General features: G+C 46.8%; 1 protein-coding gene across 1 annotated transcript in view; it reads right to left on the bottom strand.

Moving 5' to 3' along the window:
• Positions 1 to 2,304, bottom strand: part of xpnpep2 (X-prolyl aminopeptidase (aminopeptidase P) 2, membrane-bound) — a gene marked incomplete at its 5' end in the record, with an annotated part of 10,257 nt that extends 7,953 nt beyond the window's left edge. Inside the window, 4 exons of the mRNA XM_083686908.1 lie at positions 776 to 839; positions 1,054 to 1,164; positions 1,617 to 1,678; positions 2,253 to 2,304. Coding sequence (XP_083543034.1) covers positions 776 to 839; positions 1,054 to 1,164; positions 1,617 to 1,678; positions 2,253 to 2,304 — 289 coding nt within the window. The remainder of the gene's footprint in view (positions 1 to 775; positions 840 to 1,053; positions 1,165 to 1,616; positions 1,679 to 2,252) is intronic.
• Positions 2,305 to 20,000: the final 17,696 nt, after the last annotated feature.

Below are 20,000 nucleotides of genomic sequence, written 5' to 3'. Positions count from 1 at the left end.
AGCATTGAGGGAATGATAAAGCATGGCGCATTAATGTTACGTTTTGAACATGCATTAGATTGGTCTTCATATGTGTATTCATGTCAGAGGAAACATTACACAGACCAATACAACAGCATCATGTCTGCCTGAATAGAATACATATACAATTATGTGTCTGACTCTGAGAGGAAAAAATATGTTGCAGTTCAAATGATCCATCTCCATTGTCTTTTCATCATCTGCCTGAGCTGCGAGTGCAGAAATGGCTTTGATCATCCATTCATGTCAGTGCATTAGTCCAGAAATAGATGTCATCATCATCAATCTCTGTGTGGAGACTCTCCCTTGATTCTCCAATCGTCAGCCACTCATCGATGCGCGGGCTGATGAATGTGAGAGTGAGACGCAGCGCGGAGGGGACAGGAGTACAGCCAAATGACTACGGGATTGGAGAGGAGGAGAGGAGGAGAGGGGGAGAGGAGGAGAGGACAGGAGTACAGCCAAATGACTACGGGATTGGAGAGGAGGAGAGGAGGAGAGGGGGAGAGGAGGAGAGGAGGAGAGGAGGAGAGGAGGAGAGGACAGGAGTACAGCCAAATGACTACGGGATTGGAGAGGAGGAGAGGAGGAGAGGGGGAGTGGAATGATTGTTAAAGTGGCGCATAGGAGAAGAGGATGGGAGTGGAATGATGATGAAGAGGTAGAAGAAGGGGGGGGGGGCGTTGGGCCTTAGAGGAGGGAAAAAGAGTGGGGAGAAAAGGTGGAAGTGTGGAAGGGAGGAAGAGAGACCCACCTGCAGAGCCTGTGAAGCCGGTCATGAAGGCCACCCTGGCATCTCGTGGAGCGATGTACTCACTCTGTCAGATACACACACACACACACACTGAGTCAGCACCACACACACACACACACACTGAGTCAGCACTACACACACACACACACACACTGCGTCAGCACTGCACACACACACAACGTTCTGAAGATCCATGCTTTTGGCCAAAACACGTAATCAATGATCGATCCCGAAAAATAAATCCGACAGGGGCAGCAGCTGTGTCGTTCCTACTGTACCAGGTGAGAGTCGGTCCCTGGGATGATGTAGGCGGAGATGTTTAGGGGCCGCATGGCGTCCCTCAGGGCCTGCAGCCTAAGGGTGCTGTTGACCGCCGTGGCCGGGAGGTACTGCAACACACGTCAGAATGAGTCTCAGGGCTTGTCATTGTGCAAATCTCCCATTACCGTAACATACCAGTGGAAGCTGGTGTAGGTAGAAATCGGAGGACGGGCTCATTGTAATGCATGGAACGGAATCAGTCATTCCATTCCAGGCATTACAATGAGCCCGTCCTCCGATTTCTACCTCCACTAGCCTCCCCCTACCATGACATGATTCACAGGAAAGTCAGAGTTCCAGTAACATTTCAAAGAGAAATAGTTCCCTTCTCAGGGGAAGCAGCTCGTAGAAGTAGTTTCTATGTCATCATAATGAGTGAGTGTGAGGGAGTTTGGAAAAAGAAGGGATACATTTGGGAGAATGTCAGTTCCATAAACATGGACAGACACACTGTTCCACTCAACGTCCCCAAAACAGGATAACAAGGAGGACAGAGCGTGACGTGGCCAGATTTTCTCACCGGCGGGATCATAGAGCAGTTCCTCTCGGATCCACCTTCTGCAACAACGGCATTCCTGCTTCCTGAAACGGGGAATGCATGAGGGTGAGACATTGGAGAGTAACTCAGTGTTGCTGTACTAAGCAGTGTAAGCACATTCCCTTATCAAAGTTGAACCCTGTTGTTGATTGGTTGTCTTCATCCAGTAGCTCTGTCATTCTCCCCCTTGAAAATCAATGTAACTCTAGCCAGGGGTAACTGAGGATAAATGCCAATGGATATTTATTTACAAGCTCTGCCAGTAGAGAAACAATCATGGCAAATATTGATAGCTACAGTATGTCCAATATCTCTCATACAATGACCAAACAGCAACACAATACTGTCCTACTCTAAATTAAGGCAAAAGGTTGATCCACACATATACAGACATTGCAATTGAATCAAAGTGTCATTTCCATAAGATTCCACTGCGAACAATTTACATGCAAAGATATTCCAATGAATAAACCAACAGGTTTGACACAAGTAGCAGATGGCAAATTCTTACATCACCTTTTACAACCAATGAGCCCTAACATAGAAAGCATTCACTGTGCACTTGCTAACATGGATCGATTAATCATCACATGAAGTTAGAACGAAATTAACTTTTACCTCCGAAAGCCACCAAAGACACAACCAGGAGCCAACTAGAGCAGGGCGTCATGGCACTATCTGTCTGTCTGTCTGCCACCAGCGAATCCACACACAGAGTGACAGCAAAGCAGCAGGTGCTCCTATGTCTATGTGGATGAACTGTATTATGTGAGAATCTATGTCAGTGTGAGAGTGTGTGTCGGTGTTTGTGTGTGCGAGTGTGTGTGTGTGTGCACTGCCTCCCTCTCTCTTCTCTCTCTTTTGGAGACACCACGCACTCAGAAGTGCTCTGTGATAGGAATCATGTGCAATAGCTTTAGGGGTGGAACTTTGTCTCTGCGTGATCTCTTTGCTCCCTGCAATAAAACGCAGTCTGTCATGTTGCTGTGGCTGTGGCTGTGGCTGTGGCTGTGGCTGTGGCTGTGGCTGTGGCTGTGGCTGTGGCTGTGGCTGTGGCTATGGCAGCCCTGCTACGCTACTCTGCATGTTGCCCCTCTCTGCAGTCCAAAGAAGCATCAGTGAGGCAGAGACAGGATCCATGCAGGGGTCTCTTGCTGCACAGGGCAGTCCAATGGTCATCCTGCCCAGGGCTCCTGCGTCCTGTGTCCTGCATCCTGCCTCCAGCTCTCATACAAGCTTTATGTTGTTTTTTTCACTCCTGCCAATAAGCTGAGAGGCGACTACTGGAGGCTCCAGGCACACGGCCAATGCGTTAAAAACATGGGCTGTGCTGCATACATAACGTGTTTCTGTGTGTGTGTGTGTGTGTGTGCGCGTGCGCACAGACGCGCATGCATGCATGAGCACACGTGTGTACGTGTGCAAATTCACATATTCTAGACCATTCTGGTAATCCCTCAGCGCTCTCCACAGCAAACACACACCAACGTGTTTGCTTCCATCCTATAACCTCCATGCATCCACGGGGGCAGCTACAGTGTGTGAGCAGAAGGGCCAGGGCGAGAACAGGAGGCTTAGCAGAGCAGAGAGATGCTACGCGACCGCGTTCCACCGATCGAGCAGCAGTGTAGGTCTGGAGATCCCACAGCTCCCTGGCCAATTACTGCATAGCAACAGTGACACCTCCACAGAATGCCTGGAGGATCCACAGTTGGTTTATGGAAATCAGGTGAACCAAGATATTCATGATCCACTTTTGACTGACAACACCCTGGGTGAGGTTGTCAATGGAGCGGTGTGGTGAGATAAAGATGAACCCATGAAGCTTGGCTGTGTTGTACTTTAACCTTTGATTTGAATAGCCTCTACCAATACAGGAACTGGGAGAGGGAGTCACACAGTATGCAGCTGTTAATGTTTGGCCACCATCTGTTGTGCAGACACGGGTCAATAAAACCACACTGAGTTTGGAGTAAATGTTTCTAAATAGTTAAGACACAGAAAACCCAGGGGACATGAAGAATTAGAGCATAACGTTGGTTCAGGCAGGGCACTCTAAGTTAATGTCACAGCTGTCCATCAGGTGACAGCACAGCTGGTTCATACGCACGCAAAAACATACCATCACATGTTCAAAGGGACAAAGGCTTCAAAGCAGAACAGTTAACACTCTTCCATAGCATTCAACAGTGTGAATATTGCACTACCTATGAGAGTGAGATATGTGTGGTCATTCCATCCTCCACCCCCTGCCTCCACCCGCGTTGTTCTGCCTGTAGACTTCCTACAAAGGAGGTTTTGATAAGCAATGGGCTCCCTGCCATGTTGTATACTTGTATGTTGTGGTTGTTTTACTCCAGGCAGGGAGCTATACAGAGCAGAGCCATACAATTACGCCAAGCTTAAATGTATTACCATTGTCATGAAATAAGTGGTTATAAATAAACTGACGTGAGTGTCCTGACTGAACCACAAAAATTACCTGTTTGCAGGAGAATGACACAATTTGTTTAGTTTAAGCACTGAATATGGTGTGTGAAGTCATCACCTAATGACACAATTAGAGAGCAGGGGAGACTGGTAGTTTGATACCATTCGTCATTCCATTCCATGCGTTACAATGAGCTCGTCCTGCGATTTCCACCTCCACCAGCCTCCCCTGTTAGAGAGAGATCTTTGACACTGAATGGGAACGCAGACACATAATCATCTTCAGTGACATTAAGTGACCAGAAGGGGGCACAAGTGCCTTATAATTGCATCGTAAGAGATCCTGTGAACCATGGAAGTTCGATAAGTGACCACAGTCAATCTTATTCGACATTTCCAATCAGACATTACACATTTTTCTTAATAAACATGTTACTTAAGGAGGATGTGTAATGTCGTATTGGATAAGTTGTTGCGATTGTCAGAAAATACCTAATGAAACAATAACAAGCTGGGTTGAAAATCGTTGCTGCAAGTTATCACCATTACCGTGGTTTCCACGTTACTATGCACTATTTTCTAAAGAAAATTAAAACAAATATGTGAGGGCTATTTCAAAACATACTCTCAAAAAAGGTCAAATAGTCAGCTGTGCCTCAATTGCAATACTTACATAAATTGGGAAACTGGGAAAATGATCTGCCTTTACCTTTCAAAACAGTAGGGGGCGCTAATGACCAACGTAAACCAGAGACAACACTCCCATCACCCACAGCAAGGCAAGCACCCAGCCCCTCATTAGAATTATATAAAAACCCTGGTCCGATGGGTGCATTCATCCACAGTCCACATCAATTGTACTAACACGGTACGTGTAGGGCTGTGTTAATGCTCTCAGCCTGAGGATTCAGTGGCTGTCTGCTTGATCGGCTCAAATGAGGCTCAAAGTTATGGACTGATATTAATAAATGGTAGCCCTGGCAACGGCTCCCTGTGTTCAGTGGGTGAGTAGCTAGCACAGGCTCAGGGGAGGGCAAGGGACTGTGGCCACAGTCAGGCAGGCAGGCAGGTGTCTAGGACACAGCATTTGCCGCTCACAAGCACCACCAGAGTCTCAGTTTCATATCAACGCCACTGAAACCAGCCCAACCCAGAGGACATTGGCTATAGAGGAGGAACACATTTTTAATCATCGACAACCGTGGTAGCATATCCCTGCCTTGCCTTGCCTGTATCTTTCATCAGTATGTGTCAGTATGAGTATATTGAGCGAAGGTCTCACAAGCACATACCCTAAGCGCAGGAGGGATGAGAGTTGTAGTGGGTTGCAGGAGGGGTGAGCAAGGACAATGATGAGAGGGATGAGGAAGGACAAGGATGAGGATAGGATGCCCGGAAGGATGAGGGCAGGCAACAGTTCTACGTAGTTGTAGTTTTTGTCTTGTCCTGGGCCTCCGTCCCCTGTCCTCCACTCTGGGCGTCCTGAGCTTGAGATGTTGTTGATATGCGTGTGTTGTTGTGATGCACATTCCTCTCTAGCTCTGTGGAATGGATATTTTTAATGAGACCATATTCTCTGTGCAGTAACATTGCCTCTGAGGATGTTTGGGTCTGTCAGTAGAGTGTAAATCAGAGACATGACCACAGACTGTTGCTGCCATGAGGCTCCTCTCTCTCTCTCCTACAAGACTCAACAACCATGGATACATCTGAAATATAGCATATAGCCTGGGAGAGAGGGAGTGAGACAGGGAACTATGTGTGTGTGTGTGTGTGTGTGTGTGTGTGTGTGTGTGTGTGTGTGTGTGTGTGTGTGTGTGTGTGTGTGTGAGAGAGAGAGAGAGAGAGAGAGAGACAGAGAGAGAGAGCGAGAGAGAGAGAGAGAGAGAGGGAGAGAGGTACTTTATAATAACTCTTGTTGTGAGCTGTCTCACAGGTCCGGTAGAGTTGTGACTTCAGTCACGTAAACAGTGAGAAGTAAGGTCTTGGGCCACCAGTCTCTGTGCAAAGCAAACAGCTACCGGCCACTCTGGGGTCACTCACTTCCCCAGCCCGGACGCCTTTGTTTGCAGTGCCACTCCAAAATCCCAGGGAAGCAGATTACAAATCACACTATTTCCCTTTGATTACATCTAGTATACGACTGCTCTGTATCTTGGCATGGCTTGACACAGTTTTTCTCCCCTTCAAAACCTTGATACTGTAGCCCAAAAGTCTTAAGTGCTCAAGATAAATTCCAGCACAATTACCCCGCATTTGAAACCAACACACTTAAGTTTGGTCCTCTTAGTCTGGATTTCGACGGAATACAATTGTGATTGCATTGTACTGCATTGGAAAAATACAACCTTTTTCATGTGCATACCATAAAGCACTCAGCAGTTTCCAACATCTTGAAGGCATTACAGATTTCAGCACCGACTCCATGAAATAGGTCTTCCCTTTCTCTGCTACACAATACATAATTTTGGGTGCTTCAGCAGGGAAGGAATATCTCCTCCTTTCATTGTGTTGACAAAGTGTTCTTAAATAGAGCCGGGAGCCCAAGTGAAACCAGATTGCGCTGGGAGATAGTGAAGGCTGAGGACAGCATGAGTAGTAAATCAGGTAAGAAAAAAGCTTTGAGATCCACCGATAGAGCTACAGTCACAACTACTTTTAGTAGCTACCACTGGGAGGGCATGAGCTACTGTTCTACTCCATACTGACCCTACCGCTGTGCAACAATACACAGCACCACTTCCACCTTCAAAAACACAATAGATGAACATACTGCAAAGCCTTCTGAATGGGTCTTGGCTTTGTCTTGACAATGACAGTGAAAGTAACTAACAACGTCACAGTCTAAAGGTGGATGGCACAGTATTTGGTTTGGAGAGTAGAAAGAAAGACATCTTAATATCTGCTTCAGTCAGTCTTGAGATAGAGAAAGACAGATAGACCGTGCTTCTCCTAGGCACAGACATAGGTCAACTGCATGAGGGGGTGGACAGAGGAGAGGACAGCGTGACTCCCATGGCAGGAATGCAGGGAGGATGACACAAGTCACTGGTCAGTGGTCGATACTAGGGAGTCCTGGTTGCTGTCGGCTGTCACTCTCAGAGCTGATGGATGAGCGACCAGGCTTTGATGCTGTGGTGGGCAGTGCCTCTGCTGATATGTGTGTGAGTGTGTGTGAGTGTGAGTGTGAGTGAGTGTGTGTGTGTGTGTGTGTCTGTGTGTGAGTGTGTGTGTGTGTGTGAGTGTGTGTGTGCGTGTGTGTGAGTGTGAGCGTGTGTGTGTCTGTGTGTGTCTGTGTGTGTCTGTGAGGTAATGGGGAGTGAGATACTGAGAAATAGCGGGATTAGGAGGAGGTCGGGAGGGGTCAGGCGAGATGGATGCTAGACTTCCCCCTTGGCGCTCAGTCCACACGCAGTTTGAGGCGGAGGGGTTTTACATAATCAGCGGGTGGTCCCTGGGGCGCCGACGCCTTGCCGCGCATACGCAAACACACACACACACACACACACACACACACACACACACACACACACACACACACACACACACACACACACACAGTGTGTGTGCATACCCTCCCCCCCCATCTAGCCAGTCTTAGAGCTGGAGATCCTACTGGGCTACGCTCCAATCAGCAGAATTAATGAAGAGGTATCATGTTTTACTGTAGAGGAGCTGCCGGCTCTGGGGAACAAAAGGGTGGAGACTGTGATACCTCAAGTCTGTCTTCAATAAATGTAATGGTCGTTGGGTTATGAGATAGCATAGTTAAGGCAATTTGCAGAACTTTGTGTCACGGCTGAATTATTCTCCCTGCCAAGCCCATCACATGTAATCAGTTATACTGTGTAAAGACCATACACCCTCATGAATATTTTTGCCATTAAACATACTGTACTGTACATGGTGTTGGAAACAAAATCCATCAGTGGGTATTTGGTGCAGGTTGGTGCGGTGGGGAGGGGTGTGTGTGTGTGTGTGTGTGTGTGTGTGTGGGGGGGGGGGGGGTGGTGGCGGCGAGGGGTGTGTGTGTGTGTGTGTGTGTGTGTGTAACTAAACCGTTCAAAAAAAATAAAAGTTATTAAGAATTCATGGCTAAAAGTGTTGCATTTGGTGATCCCAGCGAGCAGAGTACACACCCAGTCATCCAGGGCAACCTAAGATAACCTCAAGGAACCACAAGGAGTCGACAGAATAACAGTGGGATGTATTCTGAATCATCGTGAAATAGCCCACAATGCCACGAAATGTCTTCTAGTGTAGCTGACATGATGTGGTGACAGTAGGCTAGGTGGCCATGACTACCTCTCCTGTACTGTAGCTGCTCCTTTCCAGTAGTTTTCCTTTACCCGACACTGAGCCACACACCTGTCAGCTGATGCTTTGCTGTCCAAGAAACTAACTCCCTCTATGGCCTCCAACAGGCTCACTCCCTCTATGTCCTCCAACAGGCTCACTCCCTCTCCAGACCGGCCAAGGACGATGGTTGCCACTCACGAGGCCGAGTGGCTGGATTTACATGTGGAGCTAGTGGGGTGCTGGCATGTTTGGAAGATAACACTGTACTCTCGGTGTGGGGTGACAGGGTCTCACTCCGCTACCCCAGTGCTGCAGACACTCTCTTGGCAGACTTGCCATTCATCCCCCCGCTTTCCCAGAATGGCACATTCCAAACCGCTGAGGGAATAACCACTTGTTTCACCAGGGGGGGCAGAACATGTCAGTGTTAAGGGGTCGTACAGGAGGGATGATTTACAGTGGCAGGCTTCAACTACTACACTGTTTTGACTAGTTTTCATTGGCCGAAATACAAGATTTCCTTTCTGAGGTACATTTCCAAGTGAAAATCTGAGCCTGGCCTTTCCAGCTGAAAGTCAGCCATTTTGGCACTGGCCACTTCACTGTTTATTATCATCCATTCATTAACTTATCTGTAATTCTAATGAGCTCCCATTCATAACATGATGTCTGTTTCTGACATCTAAATTAAGCATGAAATGTCAATGTTTCACTAAAGTAGTTTAAATAACATTCCAGCATTTCAAGGCAAAAGAGGAGTCAGTCAGTTCAGCCATCAGATGAGGCGGAAATGAATTTATCCTTAAAGGACGCCCTTGGAAGTGGCATTGTTTTATTTCGCAATGCAGGCGTGGGTGGAAAACAACCGGCTCTTCTAGTTGACGTTGGGGAGGCGATCGCTCCATAAATAGCCAAAAGCCAAAACCAGGGTGGTTTTTAAAAACAATGCACCACACACACTGGACTCCATCAGACTTCCCGGAGTCGATATTCTGAGCCTTTTTAATGACGTCCGGCAGCCAGAAAAGAGCGGTGAAGTCAGACGAGAGCCCAGTGCACCACAGGAGGATATTGACTTTGGGGAGCGAAGGAAAACATCCAAACAAGCAGGCGAGCGGGTCAGTAAACAGGAAAATACAGGGAGGAAGGCACAGGTTCAAGAGCATGCTGCTTTCAGGGACAGGGGACACACTCCGTCTCCTGCTGTGTTGTTTCCTATGGACAGACTCGCTTCCTCACTTTGGGGCATCCTGTGTGTGTGTGTGTGTGTGTGTGTGTGTGTGTGTGTGTGTGCATGTGTGTATGTCTTATGTCAATATCTGTGTGTGTGTGTGTGTGTGTGTGTGTGTGTGTGTGTGTGCATGTGTGTATGTATTATGTCAATATCTGTGTGTGTGTGTGTGTACGTGTGTGTGTGTGTGTGTGTGTGTGTGTGTGTGTGTGTGTGTGTGTGTGTGTGTGTGTGTGTGTGTGCATGTATGTGTGTGTGTGTTCGTCGCCTATTATAGGTCCTCTTAATTGCGGTTGGAGTTTTTGCCAATTTAATTGTATAGGATGTTACTCCGCGTTTAGGAATTCCATTGCACTCCCTGACCTCTGTCAACAGCCAACTGTTCAAACACAAACACACGTGTTCCCTGAGCCGGACATTATGTAGCGGTGCTCAGATGGCCAACTGGACTCTTGACTTGATTAAGGCTGGATATGTTTAAATTCCCCCTTCTTTTCAGCAAATCCCTAATCTTGGATAAGTGGTTGATTTTCCAATAGGCAGAACATGTTGGAAAGAGATGAGGGTCAACTTAACGAGCGAGAGCAAAATTGACATTTCTTTATGGAACTTGGGTTCAATGAGGAACAACATGCAGAGCACATGTGAAACATCCCGTGGGGTTTCATCTTGTTAGCCATGCCATGCTATGGAAATGATAAGTACCTATCGAAGAGCTTAGGTTCGAATTTAGTCCTGCTACGTTACTCTGCTCATGTCTACTCATTCTGGAGCTCATAATAGGCTAGAGGAGGGATTTACATGCTGCCTAGCCTGACCCTGTGACCCCGGAGAATAAGGCCCCTGAGCCCCAGCGAACAGACGGCAGCTGAAGAAAAGGCGCCCACTGCTCAACTGCAGAGGGATTCTTTCTTCTTCTTCTCTTGAGTCCATTTGACACTTGTCAAGTGCTGCGGCATTGGCCGTCTCTGACCCTGACACAATGGGAGGACTGGGAGTCACGGCAGCCAGTCAAGTTGCCCCATTGTGAGCTCTGGTCGGAGGTTAAGCTTGGCTTCTGCAGACAACGGAGCACAGAAAGGAAAGGCTTGTATCACAGTGAGCTATGTGCCAATGAGTTAGTTGCTTTTACAGGCAGATAGTGCATGTTTGGTATGGCAGGCAGAGGCAGACTTTAGGAGGAGCATAGCAACTAGTAGAAGATCTGTCTTTACTCTGAAGATTATTACCATTCCTCTCTATGGTAACTGTCCAAATACATACTGTCATGGAACTTGTTATGAGAGGAGTAGGGAGAGAGAGCCTCAACACTTCAAGAGCTGTAATTACAGTACTGAGAGTATGGAGGCAATCATCAAATATGTGAGCCGGATATGCAATATCACTCTGTAGGGGTAGAAAACAGCAAGCCAGGATTCACACATTCATGTCTTGAAATAAAGACAATATGCTAGATTTTTGTGTAATGAAGACTCATTGTGCTTTAAGAAGCATGCCTTCGCAAGTTGCTTTAAATTTGGCAGGCTCTTTACAAAACCACTACAGTAGTATGATGGATATAATTCATTTGCACCTCACTCGATTTGCTCAGAGTTGGAGCCCTGAAAGGCAATATCATGGCAGGGCAGCGATGGTGATTTCACATTCCCTTTGGGAGGGGAGAGACAAAAGCCTTGGCGATGAGACCCCTGTTGATGCAACCCTGTCATATGCAGCCAGGGCTTTTGTAGGTGTCCATAGTGACCAGTGGAAAAATGGAGGCAGAGTAGTCGGCACGCACACACTGACCTCCACATATCCCACGGTCTAGGGATATGTCAGCCCTGACCCTTCCTTTCACTTCTCTGGTGACAGGCGCTATTTATAGCTTATTACAGCCCTGGCTGCCCTTATTCACGGGCTATCCCGTTTCACTGGCCCCACACGTAACACTTAAAGAGACATTAAGATCTGCCACCATCTCCATGGTTTTATCCAGTCAGCTCGGCCGTTCTTGTATCTGATCATGTTCTCTGCCGATTCTCGACCTTCTGATTCAAGATTCAAGATTCTTTATTTGTCACGTGCATACAGGTATACAGTGAAATGCAAAGGTGACAGTGCCACAGAGTAGTGCAACAATAAGTTTTAAAATAGAATAAAATAAAATAAAATAGAAGTACTTTTCTGAAATCAAAGCATGAAAAGTACCCTGAGGAATTAAACGATTGGCCCATTGCGTTATGTCTTTTAATATTGAAACCCCATTCCAGTACATTGTGTGTGTTTACTTTTGAAATGCGACGTCCATATCGTGACCATAGGGGTTCAACAGAACACGCAGAGTTAGACTAAACTATCATGCAAATGGAGCATGGAGAGATTACTGTATAGGCTTCCAGTGTGTTTCTTGGAGAGCCAGAGGAATGCTGATTAAAGTCGATTGAACCCTTCACATCGCATGGCGTCTTGGATAGACAGACAGCACACTCCAGCCCTCACGCCAACGCTAAGCTAATCACCCTGGGGTTTGGGAATGTTTACCGCAGAACGAAGCCTCGGGTGTATTTGGCCTTCTTCAATCATCTCTTTTGAGCCCAAGCCACTCGACCGTAAACATCTCCTCCATCTCAGGGCATTGAAACAAAAATGATCAAACCAGATGACCGGTCAAGAGAAGCTCTCCGAAGACACATGACCTCTCCCCTTGTCTGTTGATTCATTATCTCAACCTGGAGTCTCTAAAAGTAAAGCTAAACAAGCAAAAGCCTTGGCTAAACAAAAGCATGGCACTCATAAATCTACCAGAAGCCCCCCAGAGACCCCTCAGGCCAGTGCTTTCAGGCCAGGCACCGTTGGGTGCCTTGTTGGTTCAGAGCCGCAGAGGAAAGGGAAAGGCAGGACATGGCGGAACAGCGGGGAATCTAAACCCCCGCCGGGGCGGCCCAGCCATCATGGAGAATTTCCTGATTGTACATCTAACCTTTCAGCACCTCCGCCGATGGCCCGCGTCGTTTAACACTGTGCTGCCCAGAGAGGGCGAGTCGGCCCTTGGTAGGACATGGTTCACTGCTGGAGGCTGCAACACGGTGCTATGACTGGAACCCACAGTACAGTAATTCAAGCTAGTGGAGAGAAGAGGATGTTTGTGGAGGAAGGTAAAAGATTGGCAGAAACAGGAATTAGGTCACGGTGATTCAGGAGAGAAAGGCAATGATAAACTGCTTGGTACTCTGAATGACCCATGGACTTCAAGTTGGATGTCTATGCTTAGTAAAGAGACAAGTTGCTGTCTGTGGATTCGGAGGAGCCATTTCAAGGGCACCACTGTCAAGACATTTACACATGGCACAGAGCATTAACAGTGCTGTCAAAGTGATCATAAGAAAGGCTCATAAGCCCTCTAAGTCTAACAGGTCCTGAATATCCGGGGTTCAACAAGAGCTATGATAGTCCACTTAAAGCCTTGGTAGTGTTTATCAATCCACGGGCATGGATGATTGCACTTAAACAGGCAATGTGTCTGGCGTGTCTGTCACAAAGCATAACCCCACTGGCAGATTTATGGTAATGCACTCCCTCTGTTAACACTCTATCACAACAAACTTTTGTCTGATACTTCACCTGCTTTAATGTGAGTGCCAGTCAATGTTAGATGTTTTTTCTGTGTAGCTCAGGTCCAGTGGGATAGAAAAGATCAGAAACAATGAAGATCAGATACAGCAGATTTAATAGATAAGATTAAATACTGCAGGCAGGCTAGCTGCGGTGTGGGTGTTAGTATGTGTGCCATAGAACATCAAAGGTATGTACAGGTGGGCAATGCTTTGGCACTCCTCACCACAGATGTCTACCCACATCTGACACTGCCAAGACAGGGTGGGTTACTGCTTTGTTTGTGACAGCGAGACTCTAATGAACTTGATTGGTTATGGTGTTTGACTCTTCCTCAGTAGCCAATTACAGCTGCCAGCTTGAGGGACCTTTCCCCCTTATCCCAGGCATGCTTATCTCTCCATCTGCCAGGGCATTAAACCCTGTCCCCCACATACACAAGTGCCAGTCTAAATGCCTATGCACTCAGTGACATTGTACTGTACTGTATGATCGCTGCCAGCTACAGACCGTAGATCAAAGGCTTTAGCAAGGGAACTTCGCCCTCTTCTTCTCCATTGGAAATCATTACTACCTACATTCATATGTTAACCAACAAGTTTAAAGTCTCACACTCCAGTCAGCCAGCCTTTGACCTCTAACCCTAAACGCCAGTCAAAACAAGGGGAAAAACACAAAAACAATGGGACTAGGAGTGTATATTAAGTCTACAGGTGCTCAATATCAGTGATGAAGCACCAAAACAATTTACATAAAACAATGGCTGCATTCTTGGGCCGACCCGGTGGACGTGGAGGCAACGGACCAGGTCGACATTCTTTAGCGTTTCCTCGACGCACGCTGCGTTACCTTGAGGCTCCTGCGCGGCCCGCATATCTTCCAGGCGACACATCCTTTGCGGCTGTCACGCAGGGATTCCAAACGGCCATGGCAGCAGGTGTGAGGCCGAGGCGGACTTTCCAAGGATGTCAGGTCGACGGAAGACTCATTAATGTCCTTCCTTCAGCTCCGCAAACAAAGGGCCTGGAATTCAGGAGGATGCCTGTCGACATGCCGCAGATGGAGGAGATAGGCCCCTCTGAATAGGATCCTGAAGCCAAGATATTTTGTATACACTGGGGGGCTTTTTCAGTTACTTTAGGTAAATGGAAAACGGTATCTTTATATATATATATATGTATATATATATATATATATATATATATATAAGTTGTCTTGAGGGATTCAGAGGGATAATGTCCGTTAAAGGGCTAGAGACTCACTAGAGCAACCTTGGTGAAAATATAACTGTGGTTCATTCAACATGTTTGTGTGGTAGAATTGTTAGTCATTTAATCAGTGAAACAAGGGAATGTGGATGAAAGTAGTTTGTTTGTGAACGACAAATCCAGCGTCATAAAGCTTAGCAGCATACTGAGAGTGGTCAGCGGAGAGAGGAGAACATTTCCACTTCCTGTGGCTGCTCTTTGACTTTAATCACATTTTAAATATCACCATGGTGATTGTTGGAGATGGGCTTGAGAGCTGAAATTGCACATAATTGCTCTGTCTCAGCTTGAGTGAGTTCTCGCAGGGCTTAAAGTACAGGGCTGAACAAACAATACAGCCCTAAAACAGCGAATGACAATGACGACAGCAAAAAAGCAATTTTTGCTAACAACACATTCTGTTTTCTGAAAATGCATTGGCTGGATTTCTGCTAGCTCAATAATCATGTTCTCTAGCAATCTACGCCACAGGTTTTTGCTACATTTATCAATAATCACCTGATTTAAAAGAAGGTTTTTTGAACAGCATACAAGAATTCTGTTTTATCTTTTGGCACATTGCTGTCTTTAGTTTCACTGAGAATTTGTTTGGGAGTAAACAACAGGGAGAGAGAGAGAGAGAGAGAGAGAGAGAGAGAAAGAGAGATAGCAAGAGAGAATGTGTATGGCATCAGGGTTATATCTGCAGTACTCCCTGTTTCGGCTCATTGATATCTGCCCTAGTTCTCCAACAAAAATGCCCAGAACGGTGATCTGGCAGTGAACCAGACGGAACTGCCAGACTGTTCTCACAAGTTTGACCTCTGGACTTTGTATACTGGGGGAGGATAATCAACAAATCAGCCAACTGTAAGAAACTCAGTAAACCAGCAAGGAAAATGAGGTGCATGGCAGCCACTGGGCTCAGGTGAGTATACAGTGTATAGTGTATTTCCATTATCGTGGCGAGCCACTGTCGTGTGAGCGAAGCGTCAACCTTGAGCGTGGTCACCATGGCCACTGAGGTAGCCTCAGCTGGCTTGTCAAGGTGTTTTAATGGCTCCTGTTGATGGATGACTCCATTACTGTACTGGAGCAGGCTGCTGCTGTGTCACCCCCAGCTGCACTGAGGCCCAAACAGCCCCGCTACTCCGCCAAGGATATTGCCTAATTGTTTGCATTAGAGGAAACATATACATTTGCACAAACAAACAAAACAGAAATATCTTCCACACCAAAACTTCCTGATGATAAGCAGAAATACTTGATTGGATAGAGAGAGAGAGTGGGGGGTGAAGAGGAGGAGGAGAGTGTCGTTGGCTGTGGTCATAGAGAGGCCTGTTTCCTGCTGGATATGGCCACTCTGACGCAGACCTCAAGATTCCAGTCACAGGACCAATGAGGGCTACACCTTTTTTCGAATGGCGAGGAGAGAGTACAAACAGCCACACAGCTGTTCCTTCATTTGGCTGAATTGCTGAAGCAGATCACTGGAGGGGGGGGCTTGGGGGGGGTGTACGGGAGGCGGGGGGAAGCGGAGGTAAAGTCGCCACAACAAACATGGCGAGACCTAGATCAAGGTGTTCCTCCATCATCACCCTGCACGCTATCTGAACCACATTAGTCAGGCCTGACAGGCCTTCTCTCCCCCCCATAACACCACTCAAGTGAAAAACACAGAAAGAGGGATGGCAAAAAACCTAGCACCAGGATGGATCCAGGTAAGAATATAATAGACAGGAACTATAGGGCCTCTGTAAGACTATGTGTGTGTGTGTGTGTGTGTGTGTGTGTGTGTGTGTGTGTGTATGTAGTAATAAATGCCAGGTGTTCACGCGTCCGTCTGAGAGGTGTTAAACCTGAGGGGCCCTGCCTCTCTCCTTGCCTTGAGTGCAGCTCTGACCTGGCCTGGGGTCAGGCCCCAGGGGACAAGACCACACTGTCACACGGGATCAGATGTTACGCTCATTCTGCTACATGAGGATCAAAGAATACAGCTAATTTGTTCTACTAGGAGGTGAAGCCCCCGGTCTGGGTGCGGAGGGGCACCTCCAGCCTTGTCTGGCAGGACCATTGGCACATAAGAAACCCAACTCTGCAAATGTGTTTAATCCTACGAGGACAGGCAGACATAGACACAGCAGACAGGGTAGGGTCACTTGATTTTGTGTGTTAATATCTTAACGCCTCCACCATGGCCGAGTGTGTGTGTGTGTGTGTGTGTGTGTGTGTGTGTGTGTGTGTGTGTGTGTGTGTGTGTGTGTGTGTGTGTGTGTGTGTGTTGGAGAGAGTGTCTAGGGGGACTGGTTGTGAGGATGTTAAGGGGTATTCACTCTGGGATAGATTCAGCCTACAGAATACCATCAGGGGTCCAGTGAAATGGGCTGCTAAAAAATTTACCACCCTGCAATAAATTTTTCACAGACAAAAAACTTGCACTGATCCAGTTAGTGAGGTCTAGCAGAGGATTAGACGTCTGGTGGACGAGATTTATGAAACCTCAAAAACATAGCATGCAATACCATACCGCAAAAAAAACAAGTCCTCAGTTTCATTCATTCTTAATTGGATATCATATCCTGTCCAAATGATGTCAAACATGTGAAATGTTGATTAGGTTTAATCTAAACGTGATTGATGTCGTGCGTGTGAGGTGTATAGTGTTGCCTGTGTGCAGCCAATTTCCATTGAAATTGTATAACAGAATATGACAGGAGGGTGCAAATATCATTTAGTATCCTGATTAAATCTGCAGTAAACCACGTTATCGAGTCCATATGTACATGGTCAGGAGACTCCTAAATTACCTATCTGCTCGACGCCGTGGCTCTTTGATAATGTCCTTTTAGTTTATCCCTCCAGGCTAATCCAGCTACATAAACATGTGAATTAAGATGGAGTTCAATTTCCTTTCTGATGATGACTTGCATTCATTTTTATTTCTGTTTGATCCACTGCCAGTGGGCATTGTTCAAGCACAAATAAAACAGAAATTAAACAAATGCTGCCTTCCTGGCACCTCAGCTCAAGGTGACTGCACAGTAGAGCTGTGGACCCCCACCCCCTGTCTGCACCATTTGAATGCTAAAGCGAATATAATGTATTGCAGTACTGTATTTCCTTACATTAACAATTAGCTATAAAACAATGAGAAAGGAGGAAGCGGAAGCCTTGGGGCGTTATTCAAGGACATTCGTCGTGGGCATGTGAGATGTGAGAAACTGAGCTCTGCTGAACCCCTCTGACCCCCATCATCCCCTCCACTCAAGCACCTGTTTTCAGTAAACACCACGGTGCATCTGCGCTTCCCTCCAACGCCCCCAACCCCCCCTCCCCAGCCAAATCCCTGTCCCCAAGGGATTCCGACTTTTATCACAATTCCGTGAATCCTCTTCCCTGTATTATTCCCTTCCTGCGCAGTGACTGTTGGGTGCCAGCGGGCCGCGGCTGCCGACACAGATGGGAGCTCAGCCCTGTGATGGCTTCCATATGTCACATCGCTCTCGTGAGTCGCCTTTTTTCTGGTGTTTTTCTTTCCATCTCTCATCTTTCCCTCTGTTATTCTCTTTAAACGCGCTGACCAGGGAGGGAGGGAGGGATGGAGGAGGTCAACAGTGATGCCCATTTATACATTCTAAGCACGAGATGGAGAATCTCGTCCTTTTACTCTCCACTGATTGGCTGAGTAAGAGACTGTGAGGTAAAAGAAAGAAGCACCACATTTTACAGCCAAAAAGCTGACATGAGATAATTTGTACTTTCGGGGTGCCCTCGATGTCGTCAGAGCCTTGAAAAATGACCCATGGTGAGTTTTCCCACCATAACTCCTTCCCCCTTTACCTGTCACGGGTCTGAGGCTGCTTTAAGCCACCCTGGGGAGGCTGTGGCATGGATCTGTGTTGTTGTATGGTAAATATGAACCGATCAGAAGCAGAAAAGCTCACGCAGCCTTGGGAGGTTTCTGACACACGAGATCACTAATAGTCCCCCTCTGATTATAATCCCTGAAGTTGACCTCATTAACCAGACATCTGTGTTGAACCCTGTCGAAACAGGCACAGGGAGCTGAGCTGTCAATCAACACGAATTGCCTCAAACAAAGAGCATCAGGAGAAATAATCCATCTTGCCCTCTGTAGGGCTTTAAACTGGGAGGTATTGGGATTTATTTGTGCACACACACTCGCATGCACGTACACACACACACACACACACACACACACACACACACACACACACACACACACACACACACACGCACACACACTCGGCCATGGTGGAGGCGTTAAGATATTAACACACAAAATCAAATAAAATGGTTTATAGTCAAGCATGGCATATAAAAACACCTAACACAAGTCTCCTGAGTGAAAAAACATGTTACTCAGAATTAGGTAATTACTTTCAATTCTGAATTATTACATTCTGGCACTTAGAATTAGTTAGCCCAAATCTTTTCAGACTGGTTCAAACCAAAACCCTTCATCACCTTCTCTCTAACCCCTTCCCCTGAGCCCCCAGACAAAGTAATTCATTGTACAGTATACACAAGTACAGCACATGTTAATGCGAGTTAATGCTTATATATTCAAACTCACATCATCATAACAAGCAATAAAGCCTCCACTTTTCATACTAGAGGAATTAACTGGATTCCATGGGGTTCATACACTGGACAAAGGTTGAATCAAGGTTCTCCTCCAGTTAACTTGACTCTTTGACAGCTTTTTCAAGACGTCTTTCCATTCATCCCCGCTATGATTCACCTCTTGAGGCAAACAGCTCAGCGGCATCAAAAGCCCTGTGATTTCAGTGCCCCACTCTCGGTGAAATAACACGCTATGAAATGACACCGGCTATGGGCAGTCTGCAGCTTCAAAACACTGACCTGCCAAGGTGATTTACGGTGCCTTCACTTTTCCTGAGGGTGACAGGGTAGACAGAGAGAGAGAGAGAGAGAAAGAAAGAGAAATAGAGAGAAGAGAGTGTGTGAGTTGGTCTTTTGTGAGGTCCTCTCATAAAAGGTTGAGTGATGAGACCCCATTGCTCTCATAACATTCCTGTGCTGTTTGGGTAACACACTCAAACAGAAAATGATACGGCATTTACGGCATGTGCCATGTCCCCAAACACTGACTCCACTTACAATGGGCATCTCCATTAGTGAGTGAGAGAGAGAGAGAGAGAGAGAGAGACAGAGAGGGCCCAAAATGGCTTTTCATGGGAAACTCACACAAAACAGAAACCTCGAGCTGGGACATAGATGAAAACAAACAGTTGCACTCTGTCTGATTAGTTAATCTCCCCTCTCTCCATTCTCTGTCTCCATTCTGTAATTTTATAGTTCAACAATGTGAAGCTATACCGTCCCCATGCCAAGCTTTTTTCCCCTCTGTTGAGTTGAGGCAGTGCCACAGCCATGGGAGACAGACAGAATAACAGCCAGGATGTAGAGGCTGAGTCAGTCAAACTGAACCCCCGTTCTTTGGCAGAGCGAATAGACTAGACCTAATGTATTTCACCCTGATAAGAAAAGCGTGGGGTGGGGGCAAATAAGTGGACACAA

Source organism: Argentina silus, assembly GCF_951799395.1.
Source record: "Argentina silus genome assembly, chromosome: 15".
In the NCBI taxonomy this organism is placed as follows: Eukaryota; Metazoa; Chordata; class Actinopteri; order Argentiniformes; family Argentinidae; genus Argentina; species Argentina silus.
Note: the sequence above shows the minus strand (reverse complement) of the source record. Positions and strands in the feature narration are given on the sequence as shown.